Source organism: Schistocerca gregaria, chromosome 8 (genome assembly GCF_023897955.1).
Source record: "Schistocerca gregaria isolate iqSchGreg1 chromosome 8, iqSchGreg1.2, whole genome shotgun sequence".
Taxonomy (NCBI): Eukaryota; Metazoa; Arthropoda; class Insecta; order Orthoptera; family Acrididae; genus Schistocerca; species Schistocerca gregaria.
Genome location: NC_064927.1, coordinates 457675511 through 457695374, shown reverse-complemented (window position 1 = coordinate 457695374; position 19864 = coordinate 457675511). Strand labels below are relative to the sequence as shown.

General features: G+C 40.4%; 1 protein-coding gene across 5 annotated transcripts in view; it reads left to right on the top strand.

Moving 5' to 3' along the window:
- The window catches only part of LOC126284782 (putative fatty acyl-CoA reductase CG5065), a 192888-nt gene that overhangs the window by 131530 nt on the left and 41494 nt on the right, over positions 1-19864 (top strand). For all 5 annotated transcript variants that reach the window (XM_049983945.1, XM_049983946.1, XM_049983947.1 and 2 more), the window contains one exon: positions 1778-1970. In XM_049983945.1, the coding sequence (XP_049839902.1) occupies positions 1778-1970 (193 nt within the window). The remainder of the gene's footprint in view (positions 1-1777; positions 1971-19864) is intronic.

Sequence of the window (19864 nt, the reverse complement as noted above, 5' to 3'; positions counted from 1 at the left end):
TTGGCCACACCGGCTGGCCCCAACGCGCTACTGACTTACTTAATTCGTGAAGTTATTTCTCTTGAATAAATCATGCAATATTTCAGAAACTTTAATCGTTTGTGTGCCTGTACATGAAAATCACATTTAGCGAGTTCCATCCCATTCGGATAATTCCTTCGTGGTATATAGTTGTTGCTTCTTCTTCATGTTTCTTTTTTTTGTTTTTTTTTTTTTTTCTTGGAGTCTATTTTTCTTCGCTGGCAGGTTCCCAACTGGATGAAGTATTGCACCGAATTCACAAGTACAGTTATTAAAGACAGTTCTCCTTGCCATCTATGCCCCTGACACAACGTGCACAAGAAATTACGTGTGGTGTTCCCCAAGGTTCCATACTAGGGCCACTATTGTTTCTTACATATATTAATGACCTGTCATCTGTTACATTACCAGATGCCAAGTTTGTCTTATTTTCAGATGATACAAACATTTCAATAAATAGTAAATCAAATATAGATTTAGAAAGTGCAGCTAATCAAATTTTTACTGACATGAGTAGGTGGTTCATAGCCAATTCACTGTCATTAAACTTTGAAAAGACCTACTATATGCAGTTCAGTACTTCCAAGAGATTTCTTCCTGGTGTGTGTATAAAATATGGTAACATGTAAATAGGAGAAGTTGAGAGTGTGAAACACTTGGGATTACAACTTGATAATAAATTCAGTTGGGAGCAACATACTAACGAACTGCTAAAGCGCCTAAACAAGTCTGTGTTTCCAATGATAATGATGTCAGACATAAGAGATATAAATATAAAAAACGTGCATATTCTGCTTATTTTCTCTCCGTTAAGTCATATAGTATCATATTTTGGGGTAACTCAACAAACAGAGAAAAATTTTTAGAGGACAGAAATGTATAATAAGAGTAATGAGTAGTGTAAATCCAATAGCATCATGTCGAAACCTATTCAAAGAATTGGGCATATTAACCACAGCTTCTCTGTATATTTATTCCTTAATGAAGTTTGTTGTAAATAATACACCTCTTTTTCCAACTAACTGCTTAGTACACAGTATTAATGCTAGGAAAAAGAACAATATACATTAAGATTTAAAATCACTTAATCTTGCCCAGAAAGGAATCCGGTGTTCAGCGATGCATATTTTCAATAAGTTACCAGCAACCATTAAGAGTTTAGTTTCAGACAAGGCACAATTTAAACATAATTTAAAAGAATTTTTGGTGGCTAACTCCTTCTATTCCATCCATGAGTTTCTCAACAAATGCAGTAGACCATTGTAATGAAATTTATTATACTTTAATTTTTGACAATACTTGGTTGTAACAGCCAAGTAACTATCTACTGTGTGAATGATGGATGTATGCAAAGCACATGTAAGTCTTAAGCCTGTAAATAGTGGAAGTTTAATTTTCAATCTTGTACATAATCTGTTCTTAACTGAGGATCACTGAAATGAGTAATTTACTTTAATTTTTGACAATACTTGGTTGTAATAGCCAAGAAACTAGCAAATGTCTGAATGATGGATTTAATGAAAGCAGATGTAAGTATTAAACCTGTCAATATTAGAAGTTTAAATTTAATTCATGCACATAATTTTACTATTTATTGACTGAGGATCATTAAAATTAATGAAACTCAAGTTTTTCTAATTACATTTTTGTAATGTGTTTATGTGACATGTTCCACTCCCAGGAGGATACCCTCTTTTATGGGTCTATGGAATGAATAACTAATCTAATCTAATCTAATGTACTTGTGTGTCTCTAGTGGTGGCGACCATGGCAGAGCCTTTCCCGGGTTGGGTAGATAGTATGAACGGCCCCATGGGTGTGGTGGCGACAGCAATCAGTGGCCTGCTGAGGGTCTTGTACTGTGACGTCAGGAAGCTGATGGACCTGATACCTTGCGACATGGTAGCCAACTGCATGGTCGCTGCCGCCTGGGACGTCGCCACTGACAGGTATGGTGCTTGTGGTCGGCCGCTGGCGCGATGTTCACACGATGCATTCTAGGCATTAAGACAGCTTTGTATCTCCCCACTGTTGTTTCATAGCATGCCCATCACGAGAGAATGCTGGCTGGCATTGTTCCAACCTTCTAAAAATAAATACGCAAGACTATAAATGCGTCAAATAAAGCCTTTTGGGTGTCTAAATTAGATTAGATTAGATTAGTACTAGTTCCATGGATCATGAATACGATATTTCGTAATGATGTGGAACGAGTCAAATTTTCCAATACATGACATAATTAAGTTAATTTAACAACATAATTAAGATAATCTAACAACTTTTTCATATTTGTTTTTTAAATTTTTAGTTTTTTTTCTTTTTTTTCTTAATTTATATCTAAAAATTCCTCTGTGGAGTAGAAGGAGTTGTAATTCAGAAATTCTTTTAATTTCTTCTTAAATACTTCTTGGTTATCTGTCAGACATTTGACACTATTTGGTAAGTGACCAAAGACTTTAGTGGCAGTATAATTCACCCCTTTCTAAGCCAAAGTTAGATTTAATCTTGAATAGTGATGATCATCCTTTCTCCTAGTATTGTAGTTATGCACACTGCTATTACTTTTGAATTGGGTTTGGTTGTTAATAACAAATTTCATAAGAGAGTATATATACTGAGAAGCTACTGTGGATATCCCTAGATCCTACAAAAAATGTCTGTAGGATAATCTCAGGTGGACTCCAGCTATTTCTGATTACACGCTTTTGTGCAATAAATACTTTATTCCTCAGTGATGAATTACCCCAAAATTTGATGCCATATGCAAGCAATGAGTGAAAGTAGGCATAGTAAGCTAATTTACCAAGATGTTTATCACCAAAATTTGCAATGACCCTTATTGCATAAGTAGCTGAACTCAAACGTTTCAGCATATCATCAATGTGTTTCTTCCAATTTAATCTCTCATCAATGGACACATCTAAAAATTCTGAATATTCTACCTTAGCTATATGCTTCTGATTAAGGTCTATATTTATTAATGGCGTCATACTATTTACTGTACGGAACTGTACGTACTGTGTCTTATCAAAATTCAGTGAGAGTCCGTTTACAAGGAACGAGTTAGTAATTTTCTGAAAGACATTATTGACAATTTCATCAGTTAATTCTTGTTTGTCAGATGTGATTACTATACTTGTATCATCAGCAAAGAGAACTAACTTTGCCTCTTCATTAATATAAAATGGCAAGTCATTAACATATATTAAGAACAACAAAGGACCAAAGACTGACACTTGTGGAACCCCATTCTTGATAGTTCCCCAGTTTCAGGAATGTGCTGAACTTTGCATATTATATGAACTGCTTATTTCAACTTTCTGCACTCTTCCAGTTAGGTACGACTTAAACTATTTGTGCACTGTCCCACTCATGCCACAATACTTGAGTTGTCTAGCAGAATTTCATGATTTACACAATCAAAAATCTTTGAGAGATCACAAAAAGTCCCAATGGATGGTGATTGGTTATTCAGATCATTCAAAATTTGATTGGTGAGCACAAACTATTAATAGAAATGTTAGGTGTGTATGCTACCAGAACGAAGGCAGGATATAGAATTCTGTTACAGTAGTGTCAGTATACAGAAATTACCTCTACATCTACATCTACATCCGTACTCCGCAAGCCACCTGACGGTGTGTGGCGGAGGGTACCCTGAGTACCTCTATCGGTTCTCCCTTCTATTCCAGTCTCGTATTGTACGTGGAAAGAAGGATTGTCGGTATGCTTCTGTGTGGGCTCTAATCTCTCTGATTTTATCCTCATGGTCTCTTCGCGAGATATACGTAGGAGGGAGCAATATACTGCTTGACTCTTCGGTGAAGGTATGTTCACGAAACTTTAACAAAAGCCCGTACCGAGCTACTGAGCGTCTCTCCTGCAGAGTCTTCCACTGGAGTTTATCTATCATCTCCGTAACGCTTTCGCAATTACTAAATGATCCTGTAACGAAGCGCGCTGCTCTCCGTTGGATCTTCTCTATCTCTTCTATCAACCCTACCTGGTGCGGATCCCACACTGCTGAGCAGTATTCAAGCATTGGGCGAACAAGTGTACTGTAACCTACTTCCTTTGTTGTCGGATTGCATTTCCTTAGGATTCTTCCAATGAATCTCAGTCTGGCATCTGCTTTACCGACGATCAACTTTATATGATCATTCCATTTTAAATCACTCCTAATGCGTACTCCCAGATAATTTATGGAATTAACTGCTTCCAGTTGCTGACCTGCTATTTTGTAGCTAAATGATAAGGGACCTATCTTTCTATGTATTCGCATCACATTACACTTCGCTACATTGAGATTCAATTGCCATTCCGTGCACCATGCGTCAATTCGCTGCAGATCCTCCTGCATTTCAGTACAATTTTCCATTGTTGCAACCTCTCGATACACCACAGCATCATCTGCAAAAAGCCTCAGTGAACTTCCGATGTCATCCACCAGGTCATTTATGTATATTGTGAACAGCAACGGTCCTATGACACTCCCCTGCGGCACACCTGAAATCACTCTTACTTCGGAAGACTTCTCTCCATTGAGAATGACGTGCTGCGTTCTGTTATCTAGGAACTCCTCAATCCAATCACACAATTGATCTGATAGTCCGTATGCTCTGACGTTGTTCATTAAACGACTGTGGGGAACTGTGTCAAACGCCTTGCGGAAGTCAAGAAACACGGCATCCACTTGTGAACCCGTGTCTAAGGCCCTCTGAGTCTCGTGGATGAATAGCGCGAGCTGGGTTTCACACGATCGTCTTTTTCGAAACCCATGCTGATTCCTACAGAGTAGATTTCTAGTCTCCAGAAAAGACATTATACTCGAACATAATACGTGTTCCAAAATTCTACAACTGATCGACGTTAGAGATATAGGTCTATAGTTCTGCACATCTGTTCGACGTCCCTTCTTGAGAACTGGGATGACCTGTGCCCTTTTCCAATCCTTTGGAACGCTTCGCTCTTCTAGAGACCTACGGTACACCGCTGCAAGAAGGGGGGCAAGTTCCTTCGCGTACTCTGTGTAAAATCGAACTGGTATCCCATCAGGATCAGCGGCCTTTCCTCTTTTGAGCGATTTTAATTGTTTCTCTATCCCTCTGTCGTCTACTTCGATATCTACCATTTTGTCAACTGTGCGACAATCTAGAGAAGGAAGCACAGTGCAGTCTTCCTCTGTGAAACAGCTTTGGAAGAAGACATTTAGTAATTCGGCCTTTAGTCTGTCATCCTCTGTTTCAGTACCATTTTGGTCACAGAGTGTCTGGACATTTTGTTTTGATCCACCTACCGCTTTGACATAGGACCAAAATTTCTTAGGATTTTCTGCCAAGTCAGTACATAGAACTTTACTTTCGAATTCATTGAAAGCCTCTCGCATAGCCCTCCTCACACTACATTTCGCTTCGCGTAATTTTTGTTTGTCTGCAAGGCTTTGGCTATGTTTATGTTTGCTGTGAAGTTCCCTTTGCTTCCGCAGCAGTTTTCTAACTCGGTTGTTGTACCACGGTGGCTCTTTTCCATCTCTTACGATCTTGCTTGGCACATACTCACCTAACGCATATTGTACCATGGTTTTGAACTTTGTCCACTGATCCTCAACACTATCTGCACTTGAGACAAAACTTTTGTGTTGAGCCGTCAGGTACTCTGTAATCTGCTTTTTGTCACTTTTGCTAAACAGAAAAATCTTCCTACCTTTTTTAATATTTCTATTTACGGCTGAAATCATCGACGCAGTAACCGCTTTATGATCGCTGATTCCCTGTTCTGCATTAACTGATTCAAATAGTTCGGGTCTGTTTGTCACCAGAAGGTCTAATATATTATCGCCACGAGTCGGTTTTCTGTTTAACTGCTCAAGGTAGTTTTCAGATAAAGCACTTAAAAATATTTCACTGGATTCTTTGTCCCTGCCACCCGTTATGAACGTTTGAGTCTCCCAGTCTATATCCGGCAAATTAAAATCTCCACCCAGAACTATAACATGGTGGGGAAATCTACTCGAAATATTCTCCAAATTATTCTTCAGGTGCTGAGCCACAACAGCTGCTGAGCCCGGGGGCCTATAGAGACATCCAATTACCATGCCTGAGCCTGCTTTAACCGTGCTCGTGTAGACTGTTTGGCCTGAATGTTTCTTTTTTTTCTTACTCTTTAATAGAATTTTTATGTTGTTCACGAACTGGAGCACCTCCTAAGCTTTTCGCGCTAATTAAGACCATAGAAGCATGAACTTTTCCAAGTATACTTCGGACCAAAACGGGATTGTGGTAGCAGGAGTCCAGGGTTTTCGTTAGTAATGCATTTTGTGTTCTTGTCTTGATGTTTCCATAAAAACTTTCATCCCCTAACACATATTTCTTTACATCTAAACGAGAACTCAAATATCAATTTTCACTGGTTTAAGTTTAAAACTTTTTAAGTAATGAAATAATTTCTTAAAACTTTTCATCCCCCGTTTCGTCGCCTTGGTCGCGAAATTTTCAAAAACACAAATGTATCTTTTTTCATTTCTAACTGAGAAGTTAAATACCAATTTTCGTAGATTTAGCTTTAAAAATATTTCAGCAGTTCTTTAATAACTGTTTCGAAAAAACTTTCACCCACAAATTTTCGCCCTTAGTGGTTGAATTTCCAAAATTTCTGAACACTTATTTTCTTATTTCTAACAGAGAAACAAAATATCAATTTTCGTAGTTCTAGCTTCAGAATTGCCTTAATAGTGACATATTTTCAAGACGTCTTTCATTCTGTATTTCTACCCCTTAGGAGTGGAATTGTGAACAGTCACTTCTTAAATGAGGATTGCAATATAAGATCCACACCCTCTGAAAATTTCAAGTTTCCATTCTCTGTGTTTTGGGCTGGACGATGATGAGTAAGTGAATCAGTTAGTTGCGACATTACCTTTTACATGTAAAGGTTACAAGAAGGGCAGGAGAGAGAAATCTACATTTCTCCATCCCATAGGAATCTGTACGTGGCCCATTTCTCTTGATTTTATAGACAAATTAAATCCCAAATCTTTCTCATTATGGTAATATGTTTGCTTACGCAGATGACCGAGGCCTTCCGAAAACGGAAGCCAAATTGGAAATAAATACTGCTATCCTAGATTTTGCTGAAATAAATTTACTTAATGACATCGCTAAAACACTTTGATTAAAATTCAGACTATAAAATCCAGCACAGGGAAGATATTAACGTTTGCCCGTTTACAAGTGAATTGCAGGAAACTTCGCATAGGGCATATAGTTTCATTGGTATAATAAACGATGAAACTAAAAACTGGATTAAGTACATACAATATATAAGTTTGGTTTTATGTCTGAAATTATCAAACATTAATGACCAACGATAGCTGCACGAAATTAATTCTAAATAAACTGGCTAATCGAATATTTAGGCATTAATATATTACATATTAGTGAGCCATGAATATTTGTGGCGCACCCGGACTCGAACCCTGATCTCCTGCTTATCACGAGCCGTCACTTTAACCTTTTCAGCTATGTCTGCACGCATCCAGGACCAACCCAAACTCTCATACGTCACGCTCTCCACTCCTTTATACCATGGTCCCCTACATTCATCGGTCCAGGAGGCGTGCATGCATATCTGAAGGAACTTTGAGTTGTACTTCTGAATAACACACTCACTACAATATCGAATATATAATTGATCTATTTGTCCTACACAAACTCAGTTACCTAAGCCACGCGGGATTAGCCGAGCGGTCTTAGGCGCTGCAGTCATGGACTGTGCAGCTGGTCCCGGCGGAGGTTCGAGTCCTCCTTAGGGCATGGGTGTGTGTGTTTTCCCTTAGGGTAATTTAGGTTAAGTAGTGTGTATGCTTAGGAACTGATGACCTTAGGAGTTAAGTTCCATAAGATTTCACACACTTTATTCACTTTGTAAGGTGTGAGGCAAATCCAACACCTTCCATGAAAACACTGACATGATAAGCAAATCCAGTAGTATGTCACATAGCTCCGAATAAATCGTGACATTAAATTAACCAAAGTAATACGAGTAACGAGTGAGCAAATGGAATACCACAAACTAACACAAGAATGCCTAAATGCATGTCATACCTTCCCACCGTCAGACAGACGTAGTTCCAAGAGGAGAAACGAGAACAGAAGCCGAGAGCAGAACTGTGTTAAGCTAGAAGGCCCTACGATAAAGGATGGACTGGACACCCACGTCGCCAGCTAACCATTAGGACGACACCACCCGCAAGTTTTAGCGTGAGACATTTTCGCGTCTTTGTTACGTCAAGGACCACCCCCCAGCCCATGTTAAAAGCTAGATCCCTCCAGAAAACAGTATAGATCTTACGATAACACAAAAAGGGCCACACCACCCGCAAGTTTTAGCGTGAGACTTTTTTGCGTCTCTGTCACTTTAGGAACACCCCCCAGCCCATGTTAAAAGATAGAGCTCTCCAGAAGAACGGTATAGATCTTACGATAACGCCAAAAGGACCACACCAGCTGCAAGTTTTGGCGTGAGACTTTTTCGAGTCTCTGTTACGTTGCAAACTTTAAAAACATTGCCCCACCACGAAAAGTACAACGTTTCTCATTGGATAGACAGAATTTTTGAGGCGGAGCTTAAGGTTAACATTGAGACCCTGAATGGTCAGATGAAAACACAGCCAGATAGTTTTTTTTAAAGCAACTTCGGTAAATTGTAGTAAGGAGAAGTTAGGAGGAGAGTTAGTTCCGAGATGTCGAGGTGAGCGGAGCTGTGCTGCCCGCCGCCCTGACGCTGCCTAACACCGACAAGGTAATGAACGCACGCGATGCCGCATTTTTGAGCGCATAAGGCTTCACTCAGAACTGCAGAAGTCTCATCTGTTACACCCCATTTTTGAGTAATACTAGTGTCGATCGTCAATTAAAGCTCATGGTGTTCACATTTGCCACTTGAAGTAAAAATCTGAAACGCGATGATTTTTCTGTTACATAATTATTGAAAAGCCACATCAGCCACTGTAATTTACGACAAGTTAGATAAGTAATTAAAGATAATTGAGGGTCACTGTAGACTATTTTGATAGTTTTCTCTTTTGCGAAACTTAATTTAAACATAGATTATAGATGTGATATGGCATAGGTCATCCCTCGATCCATTGTAGAACTTGGAAACCCATTCAGGGAATATTCGTTTGCATTCTTGTTGAACGCAGTTGGATTTTACCATCCAGTATTAAAACATTTCCTTTTATCAGTAGTGCAATTTATAAACAATATTTTGTGAGTAGAATAAAATTTCCAATTGTAAACTTAGCTGGTAAAATAACGTCGAAAAAGCAGTTAACTAAAAATAGGAAAGCCTTGAACCCCTTCCACTAAATTTAGTTAGTATGAAGATTCTTTTACAGGGAGTGCAGTGGAGCTGACGCTGAAATCATTAAGTATTTGGTTATATCTTGGAAACCCATTCAGGGAATATTCGTTTGCATTCTTGTTGAACGCAGTTGGATTTTACCATCCAGTATTAAAACATTTCCTTTTATCAGTAGTGCAATTTATAAACAATATTTTGTGAGTAGAATAAAATTTCCAATTGTAAACTTAGCTGGTAAAATAACGTCGAAAAAGCAGTTAACTAAAAATAGGAAAGCCTTGAACCCCTTCCACTAAATTTAGTTAGTATGAAGATTCTTTTACAGGGAGTGCAGTGGAGCTGACGCTGAAATCATTAAGTATTTGGTTATATCATCGCTAGTCTCACTGAACTCTTCTGAATTCTACATGTCATGTGTGGTCTGACGTCTCCTTACCAGCAACAGGTCCCAGGTTCAAACTAGTCAATTCCCTAAAAAACACGCTCAGAGCATCGTTGCGTGAAAGTGGTAGGGAGACACGATATAGAAGAAACAGAAACCACCATGAATGTTTAGAAGTTACCTAAAAGACATAAATGTCATGAAAATGACATACTAATCACCAGTTCATTCTACATTAAATTATGGCGTAATCTTCTAGGGAGGTACCTCCAGATCATAAAATAATAGATCATTCAAATTTTAGTAAAGAACAATAACTATGATAATCATCTGTAAATGGAAAGAATCATGTAGGCTATCATTTAAAGCATTTAAGATAACAACGCTACGAAGCATATTCCGATATGATCTACTATCCTGTACATAACTTAAATACATTCCTGGAGCTCAAGTTTTCAAGACACTACCCAATCATGACAAGGAAACGAAACTTCTTCCATGGGCCCAGATACAATACCGTAAAATTCAAATCAGAGCCAACCCTTGCAGGACAAAAAGCTTCAGACAAACTCTCCTGAAATGTAAGAGCGTTGAACAGTAAAAAGATTTTGAACCCCTCTCTAAGCATTTTTAGTACAGAACTGTTTCTATAGCATACATGATTTTATGTGCACTACAGTGTAAGAAAAGTCGATATGTAGGTCTTAGTACAGAGTACAAAATGAGATGTAGCTTATATAAACTATCTTAACACTGCATGTTCGCAACCTCTCGACGCTGAGCCGTCTGTAGGCTATAAGTGGTTACAACAACAGATGCCACGACATTATGTTGTTTCTTACAAAGTCGATCAAGAATTTCATCTAAAGCTCGGAATTGCACCCTGATTAGAAGTGATAAGTATGTCTAAAATATTTTATAGACGTTGCCGTAGCGAGAAACTTTGGTCCCGTACAAAAGATGTTCTTAAAAATTTCCTGAAACTACACACATGCCGGCCGCTGTGACCGCGCAGTTCTAGGAGCTCCAGTCTGGATTGGCGCTGCTGATACGGTCGCAGATTCGAATCCTGCCTTGGGCATGGAGGTGTGTGATGTCCTTAGGTTAGTTAGGTTTAATTAGTTCTACGTCTAGCGGAGTGATGACCTCAGATGTTAAGTACCATAGTGCTTACAGCCATTTGAATCATTTTAGTCTCTTATTCATGAATTTTGGATCTTTTTACAACTTTCATTAAGAACATCTGGCTGCCTCCTGCCACAGCATTGTACTTCACTTTCACAGCATGTCTAAAAAGTATTCTTAAGGCTCCTAAAGACCTCAAGTTTCATAGTCTCCTAGTTTCGCCAGGACGCCTCCTATTGTTAGTACCTGTGGATAGTCTTGGACTCTGTTTACGCTCAGCGATGGCTACCACCACTTCACTCAGGGCTTTCAGAAGAAAATACATTTACGAGCTCGTATGACGCTACTGCACAAATATGTTCCTTGGCAGGTCACCTATCTTGGTGGCAGACAGAAAGAACCCCAGGGTGGGCAAAGACAGAGCTAAAGGGATTCACAATCACTGTAAGAACTCGTACTTGCATCCACACTCAAGTGCACTACTTAATAGTATCACTTTTTGGGGTATCCTATGTTAAATTGATGAATAATTAGGTAGCATGCCAGTTTGGCAAAAATTGTCACGTAACATTACACCTTTATCCTTTTTCAAAAGTGATATCAGTATATTTATGCTGGGACTTGCTTTAGTGTAAATACATGAAAGCAATTTTTAAATTGGAATATGGGTGTTATTTTTTCTTTTCCTTTGCTTTGTTTATTGGGACTGCTGTACCCCAGCACGGATTATGGGACGGGTCACGGTGTGTTGATGCAAGGCCACAATTTTATTGAAATATTGACTAACAGTTAAGTGAAGCCTCTACACAACCATACAGTTTGCTGGTGTCATGATCACTTTTCTTCGATATTAAATACAGGCAATAAAGTACCATCTCGTAAATTCTCATCCACACTTATAAATACTCTATACATAGATTTGAAAGTGGCATTGCCATGAAGCTAACTCTCATCTGTGGATGACTTCGTAAACCAATTCACACACAAAACAATAAATGGTTTACTTCGCAAGGCTTGAACATATTAAAACATAATCGTAATTCTTTCATTATTTTGTCATTTAAGACGAGATTTGTAAAATCCACGTTAAGAAAAGACCCAAAACACTTGTGCTGCTGAACAAATAAATATAAGTGCTCATATGAAAATATTTATGGGTGTTGTGTCGGCTACTGTGGGAGCCAGCACTGACACAAACAAGAAAGGAGAGAAGTTGCGTTGGCCGGCGGCAGGAATCCGAAATGATCTGCACATAACATTTGCAGGTTAATAGAACACTTTATCTCCAAAAAGGAAAGAAACATAACTTAATTTTTCGTTATGAGGTGGCTTGATGTGGTCCCTGAGCCTCTCAAACGCAATTACTTTTATATTCTACTACTACTTGCAGAAAGCAGGCTAAGTATCATCTTTCTACTACTCAGTATTGATGCTCTTGAGGTGTGCGACCGAACTGGGGCCGACCAGCGATGGGCGACTGGTTAAGTCAGCGTTGACCCGGGGCTCTGAACCTGTCTTCTAGGAGGTGTGACGCTGCCTGTTCTTTACCTTGGTGCGCGGGCCATCGCCTTCTTGATGCCGTTTGGCAACGCTGCTCTGCTTTAGGACTGCACCCTCCTCCCTCCCAAAACGATGCACCGTTGTGATGTAGGGAGCCATCTAACGATAAGGGGGAGGGGAAGGCAGGAAGCTGGGTGACGTGAGGAGGTGGGGGCCGCAACTGGACTGACGCCATGCCTCGACATCCGTCCTGCGCTCCGAGGGGAAAGTTGGTTAGATAACTCCCAAAAAGGTGTCCAACCTCTTTCTGAGCGCCCCAACGAAAACCAGAGAGAGCGAAGATGACAACGACGTCGTTATGGTTCTGATGGCCGTGCAGCAACCCAGCAGGACCTTGAATTAAAAACATGCAAGCGCCCAAATTCCGGAGAATCTCTCCTCTCTTCCAGAGCCTGATGCGGCCAAAAACACTGAAAAGAATAGAGTCATTAGGCGCAAAGCGACACTTATGGAGCGTGGGAGGTGCCGTGCGCTGTTGGTTCAGCAACTGGAGCCGCCCATATAGAAGATCCGAGGGTGACGGACCGTCACAGGGATGGCAGCGGTACGTTGCGATGGAGATCAGCAGAAATTGCTCCCCTGTGTGGAAGGCACGTAGTTTGTTCATCTGTTGTTTGAACTTAAGCACAAATCGTTCAGCTTCTCTACTGAAGATGGAACGGAGCACTGGTAAGGTGAGTGGTGCCCTTGGCTGTACAAAACTGTTCTCAAGTCCTGAGCCGTAAACTGTGGTCCATTGTCTGTAACGTACACTTTAGGCACCTCCTTCCAAGCAAAACATGGATGACAAACCCTGAATGGTATTACGCGACATAGTCGAGTTCATGGGCACTTCTAACGGATATTTGTTAAAACAGCCCACAATAATAAGCCAAAGAGTGTTCCAAAGTGGACAAGCAACGTCAATAAGCAGTCGTTGCACGGCGATTGAGACGTTGGACAAACTGGAAACGTTTGCGCCGCGGCCGAGAGACTGAGCACAAGCGGCACGCTGTGACCTCATCTGTGCAATGTGGGCGTCCATGACCGACCAACAGCAGCGCCGTCGCGCTGGCTGTTGTGTGCGGACAGTCCTCAACGTCCTTAGTGGAGCAATCGCTGCACATCTTTTTGCAACACTTTATGAATAAGCAAATGCTATTTTCCAGAGTCATTTTACAACAAAATCGCACCGCACTGGATGGAGAGGCTACGCCGAGGAGCGCAATATCGGCACACGAAATAATTGTGAAAGTTTGTCTCTGAACAAGGCCAAGCAGAACGGGTGCAGTGCAACGATAGGTTCAAGTCAGGGTGTGCTTTGTGGCCTATGCAATTTTCCTATAGTGCAGTGGAAAATTCTGCAAGACTTCAGCGTCCTGCCCATCGATATGACAACAAGATGCGACGCAACATTCGGAATCAGGACCAACAGGAAGGCGAGAAAGGGCGTGAGCGTGTGTATCATTCGACGTGGGCCAGTACAATATTTCGTACTGATACCCTGATAATAATAAAGCCCAACGTTACAGCTTCTAAGTCGTGCGTGGCGGAATAGATTTGTATTCATCGTCTAGGTGGAACTTCCTACCAAACAGATAATCGTGAAACTTTGTCGCGTCATAGATAATAGCAAGCGCTTTCTTCTGAATTTGGGAATAGTTACATAGAGTCTTGGTTAATAGCTTCGAAGCGAAAACAATGGGCCTGTCATGTGAACCAAATCTGTCCGCGAGCACAGCTCTGATCCTGCACAAAGAAGCGTCTACTGTGAAAAGCATAGGCTTAGCGGGATCGAAATGAACAAGGCATGTGTCACTCAGCAGTGCATCTTTAAGTTTCTGGAATGCGTTCCGACACTCTTTGGTTCAAACAAAAGGCACATTCTTCCTGCGAAAACGATGCAACGGAGCCGCGATCTGGACTACGTTGGCTATAAACCAGGTAGAATACGTCATCTTCCAGAGAGCTGCACTTCCGTCGCGTTCCGCAGGACAGGGAGATCCGAAATGGCCAGCAAATGTGACTGAAGGGAATGAGCACTTTGGCTATTAATAATATTACCTAGCTACTAAATTTAAATCTGAAAAAACGCACATTGGTCCCGGTGAGACTTCAAACCTGCAACTGTGTTTGAAAAAGTGTACGAAGGTTACTGACATGTTCCTCCAGTATACGTCCTGACACCAGAATACCGTCCAAGGAATTTGAACAGAACGGAAGTTTTGCAGTAAGCCGTTCTAAGTAGCGTTGGAATATTGCAGGCGCCGAAGCGCTGCCAAAGGGTAAGCGCCAAAATTTGAACAACCCTAAATGCGTGTTAAACACAAACACTTTCTGACACTCCTCATATAACGGAGTTTGCAAATACACAATTCGTAAGTCAGATTGTGAAAAAGAGTAGCGTGGGGCGAGGCAATAGTTAAGTATCAATTATTGTTTGTGGATTCACAGTGGATTTAGTCAACACAAAGTCAAAGTCTTGCAGATGGCTTTGGTAAGATTACTAAGAGAGAACCTATTGACCAGCCTAGATAAGACCAATAACACCATTTTCTTGCCATTCTTTAAGCGGACTTGCAACTTTGTTTGTGAGTGCACGAGAGAAGATACGCTCCCAAATAAACTTCATTGTAACGTGCACCAGAAAAATTATTTGCTCTGCCTAGTCCTTCAGAAAATAAATCAGGTAACTCCTCAATCTTATGGGTAACACTGTCTTTTGGGTTGAAAGCTGAGACAGAACGTACATTGTCCTGAATATAAAAACCAAACAAATCCAAAGAATCTAGAATGACGTGTTTCCTGTGACTCCTGCATGCAATTACCTTTACGTTATATTACCGCTCACCGAATGCAAGGTAAGTTGTTGTTGTTGTGCTCTTCAGTCCAGAGACTGGTTTGATGCAGCTCTCCATGCTACTCTATCCTGTGCAAGCTTCTTCATCTCCCAGTACCTATTGCAAAAATACATCCTTCTGAATCTGTTTAGTATATCCATCTGTTGGTCTCCCTCTACGATTTTTACCCTCCACGCTGCCCTCCAATGCTAAATTTGTGATCCCTTGATGCCTCAGAACATGTCCTACAAACGGTCCCTTCTTCTAGTCAAGTTGTCCCACAAATTTCTCTTCTCTCCAGTTAGATTCAATACCTCCTTATTAGTTATGAGGTCTACCCATCTAATCTTCAGCATTCTTCTGTAGCCCCACATTTCGAAAGCTTCTATTCTCTTCTTACCTAAACTATTTACCGTCCATGGTTCACTTCCATACATGGCTACACTCCATACAAATACTTTCAGAAACGACTTCCTGACACTTAAATCTATACGAGATGTTAACAAATTTCTCTTTCTCAGAAACGCTTTCCTTGCCATTGCCAGTCTTCATTTTATATCCTCTAGCAAAACTCATTTCCTATTATAAGCGTCTCATTTCCTAATCTAATTCCCGCAGCATCACTCGATTTAATTCGACTACATTCCATTATCCTCGATTTGCTTTTGTTGATGTTCATCTTATATCCTCCTTTCAAGACACTCTCCATTCCGTTCAGCTGCTCTTCCAGGTCCTTTGCTGTCTCTGACAGAATAACAGTGTCATCGGCTAAACCTCAAAGTTTTTATTTCTTGTGCATGGATTTGAATTCCTACTCCAAATTTTTCTTTTGTTTCCTTTACTGCTTGCTCAATATACAGATTTAATAACATCGGGGAGAGGCTATAACCCTGTCTCACTCTCTTCCCAACCACTGCTTCCCTTTCATGCCCCTCGACTCTTATAACTGCCATCTGGTTTCTGTACATATTGTAGATAGCCTTTCGCTCCCTGTATTTTACCCGTGCCACATTCAGAATTTGAGTATTCCAGTCAACATTGTCAAAAGCTTTCTCTAAGTCTACAAATACTAGAAACGTACGTTTGCCTTTTCTTAATCTATTTTCTGAGATAAGTCGTAGGGTCAGTATTGCCGCACGTGTTCCAACATTTCTACGGAATCCAAACTGATCATCCCCGAAGTGAGCTTGTAACAGTTTTTCCATTCGTCTTAAAGAATTCGTGTTAGTATTTTGCAGCAGTGGCTTATTAAATTGATAATTCGGTAATTTTCACATCTGTCAACACCTACTTTCTTTGGGATTGGAATTATTATATTCTTATTGAAGTCTGAGGGTACTTCGCCTGTCTCATACATCTTGCTCACCAGGTGGTAGAGGTTTGTTAGGCCTGGCTCCCCCAAGGCTGTCAGTAGTTCTAATGGAATATTGTCTACTCCCGGGGCCTAGTTTCGATTTAGGTCTTTCAGTGCTCTGTCAAACTCTTCACGAAGTAGCATATCTCCTATTTCCTCTTCATCTACATTCTCTTCCATTTCTATCATATTGTCCTCAAGAACATTGCACCTGTATAGACCCTCTATATACTCCTTCCACCTTTCTGCGTTCCCTTCTTTGCTTAGAACTGGGTTTCCATCTGAGCTCTTGATATTCATACAAGTGGTTCTCTTTTCTCCAAAGGTCTCTTTGATTTTCCTGTAGTCAGTACCTAAGTTACCCGTAGTGAGATAAGCCTCTACATCCTTACATTTGTTCTCTAGCCATCCTTGTTTAGCTATTTTGCACTTCCTTTCTATCTCATTTTTGAGACGTTTGTATTCCTTTTCTCCTGCTTCATGTACTGCAATATTATATTTTCTCCTTTTATCAATTAAATTCAATATCTCTTCTGTTACTCAAGGTTTTCCATTAGTGCTCGTCTTTTTACCTGCTTGATCCTCTGCTACCTTCACTATTTCGTCCTCAAAGTTACCTATTCTTCTTCTACTGAATTTCTTTCCCCCGTTCCTGTCAATTGTTCCCTTATGCTCTCCTTGAAATTTCTTTTATCTCATCATACATTTCATCAATTTCTTCATCATCTGCAAAGCTAGTTGGCATATAAACTTGTACTACTATAGTAGGCGTGGGATCACAAATTTAGCATTGGAGTGCAGCGTGGAGGGTAAAAATTGTAGAGGGAGACCAAGAGATGAATATACGAAGCAAATTCGAAGGATGTAGGTTGCAGTAAGTACTGGGAGATGAAGAAGCTTGCACAGGATAGAGTTGCATGGAGAGCTGCATCAAACCAGTCTCAGCACTGAAGACAACAACAACAACAACACAACGGGTCTGTATCATGCACATCTTTAAAGTGTATCGAGTATCCTTGAAACGCCCACACATCAGTTTTGTAACAAGTGCATGATCATGTTTAGAACCAGCTCCTTGGATAGCTACTGTCCTTTCTCTACGTTTCGCTGGAGACGGAGTTTTGGACTCTCTGTCCGACATCGATGATGAACTACATGGATCGCACCTGTTTCAGTGTCACTTTCGCTACTGAAGCACGTATTGTAATTATTGTACTCTGCACGTAAATTGGCCACAGTCGAGTAGATATGACACCAGCGGTACACTGATTCAGATTTCATGTGACACTTTTTTCGTACCCTGCAAAATTCCTTGCGTTCCTTTCTGATGAAATGTCAACTTCGGCAACTGTTGTTGTAAATATACTGCCATGTTTGTTTCGTTTATCCTTGCCATTGCTCTGTTTCGTATTAACACCACTACAACTGTAGCACTGTTGTGAGTTACTCGTGGGCTAAGCAGTTTAACTATACTCAGTAGCCTCATACTTTGCTCGCCATTGGATACATCCAATCCCGCCCCTGTTGGCATTATTGGCCAGTGTTGTGATTGCACAGTAGACCATATGTGGGACGTCGAATGTCGTAAAATTATTGGCCTTTTGCGACCTCGCATTCTGGGTTCCTTATTACGGATGTTCTTATTTTTCATGTTTGGTTTTTTCTTTGTCATCCGCTAGTTGGGCTCCTTTGCACAAAGGAGGAGTTGTGCATTGTTTCCGCTCAGTGGGAAAAAGGGGAAGCGGTGCCACTTGCCACTCTATTTACAAATCGTAGAATGCCATAAAATTATATTTACTTTTTATCTGAAAAATATTGTTCAGAGCTAAGTTTTTAACGAAATAATTTTTTTACTTTCACCTTACTAATATTCTACTGCTGCGTCAGCTTTATTAGTACAATATATATACCTACTATTTACTAACAGTGTGAGGCAAATATGACGAGAAAATAATTTTTTATTTTAAGCAAACTTATTCTTCGATAACGTTTTTTTTTTTCTTTCCTGGAAACGTACGGCAGTACACATACGCAACTAGATCTTTTTTAAATTATTAACTACAGTTTTCCATTAGATCGTCGTCTGTTTGAGCCGAATAATTTACGATCTTCCTCTACTGTATTCCTTTCCCCTGCTCTTTTCAGCCGTTCCCTAATGCTCCCTCTGGAACTCTCAATAACCTCTGGTTTTTTCAGTTTATCCAAGTCCCAGGTCCTCAATTTCCTACCTTTTTCCAATTTCTACAGTTTTAATCTATACTTCATAACCAATAATTGTGGTCAGAGTACACATCTGCCCCTGGAAATGTCCTTCAATTTAAAATATGGTTCTGCAATCTTTGTCTTACCATTATATAATCGATCCTTCCGGTGTCTCCACGTCTCTTCCACGTATACAGCCGTCGTTCATAATTCTTAAACCAAGTGTTAGGGATGATTAAACTATGCTCTGTGCAGAATTCAACTAGGCAGCTTCCTCCTTCATCCCTTTCCCCCAGTAAATATTCAACTGCTAATTTTCCTTCTCTTCCTTTTTCTACTACCGAATTCCATTCCCCCAACACTTTTAAATTTTCGTCTCCCTTAACCATCTGTTAATTTCTTTTATCTCATCATACATTTTTTCAGTTTCTTCATCTGCGAAGCTAGTTGGCACTTAACTTGTACTACTGCGGTGGTTATGGGCTTTGTGTCTCTCTTGGCTACATTAATGCGTTCAAGTTGATCATACTAGTTTACGTGCACTCCTGTTTTCTTAGTCATTATTAAACCTACACCTCCATTACCTGTACTTGGTTTTGTATTAATAACCCTTTATTCTCTTGACCAGAAATCTTGTTTCTTCTGCCATCGGGTGTTTCACTAATTCCCACTGTATCTATCTTTAACCTCTCTATTTACCTCTTTTAATTTTCTACCTGGCCGATTAAGGGATCGCACTCTCCGATCCACAGGACGCCAGCTTTGTTTCTGCTGACATTCTCGTGAGTGGTCCCTGCTCGGAAGTGGGAATGGGGAAATACACTCCTGGAAATGGAAAAAAGAACACATTGACACCGGTGTGTCAGACCCACCATACTTGCTCCGGACACTGCGAGAGGGCTGTACAAGCAATGATCACACGCACGGCACAGCGGACACACCAGGAACCGCGGTGTTGGCCGTCGAATGGCGCTAGCTGCGCAGCATTTGTGCACCGCCGCCGTCAGTGTCAGCCAGTTTGCCGTGGCATACGGAGCT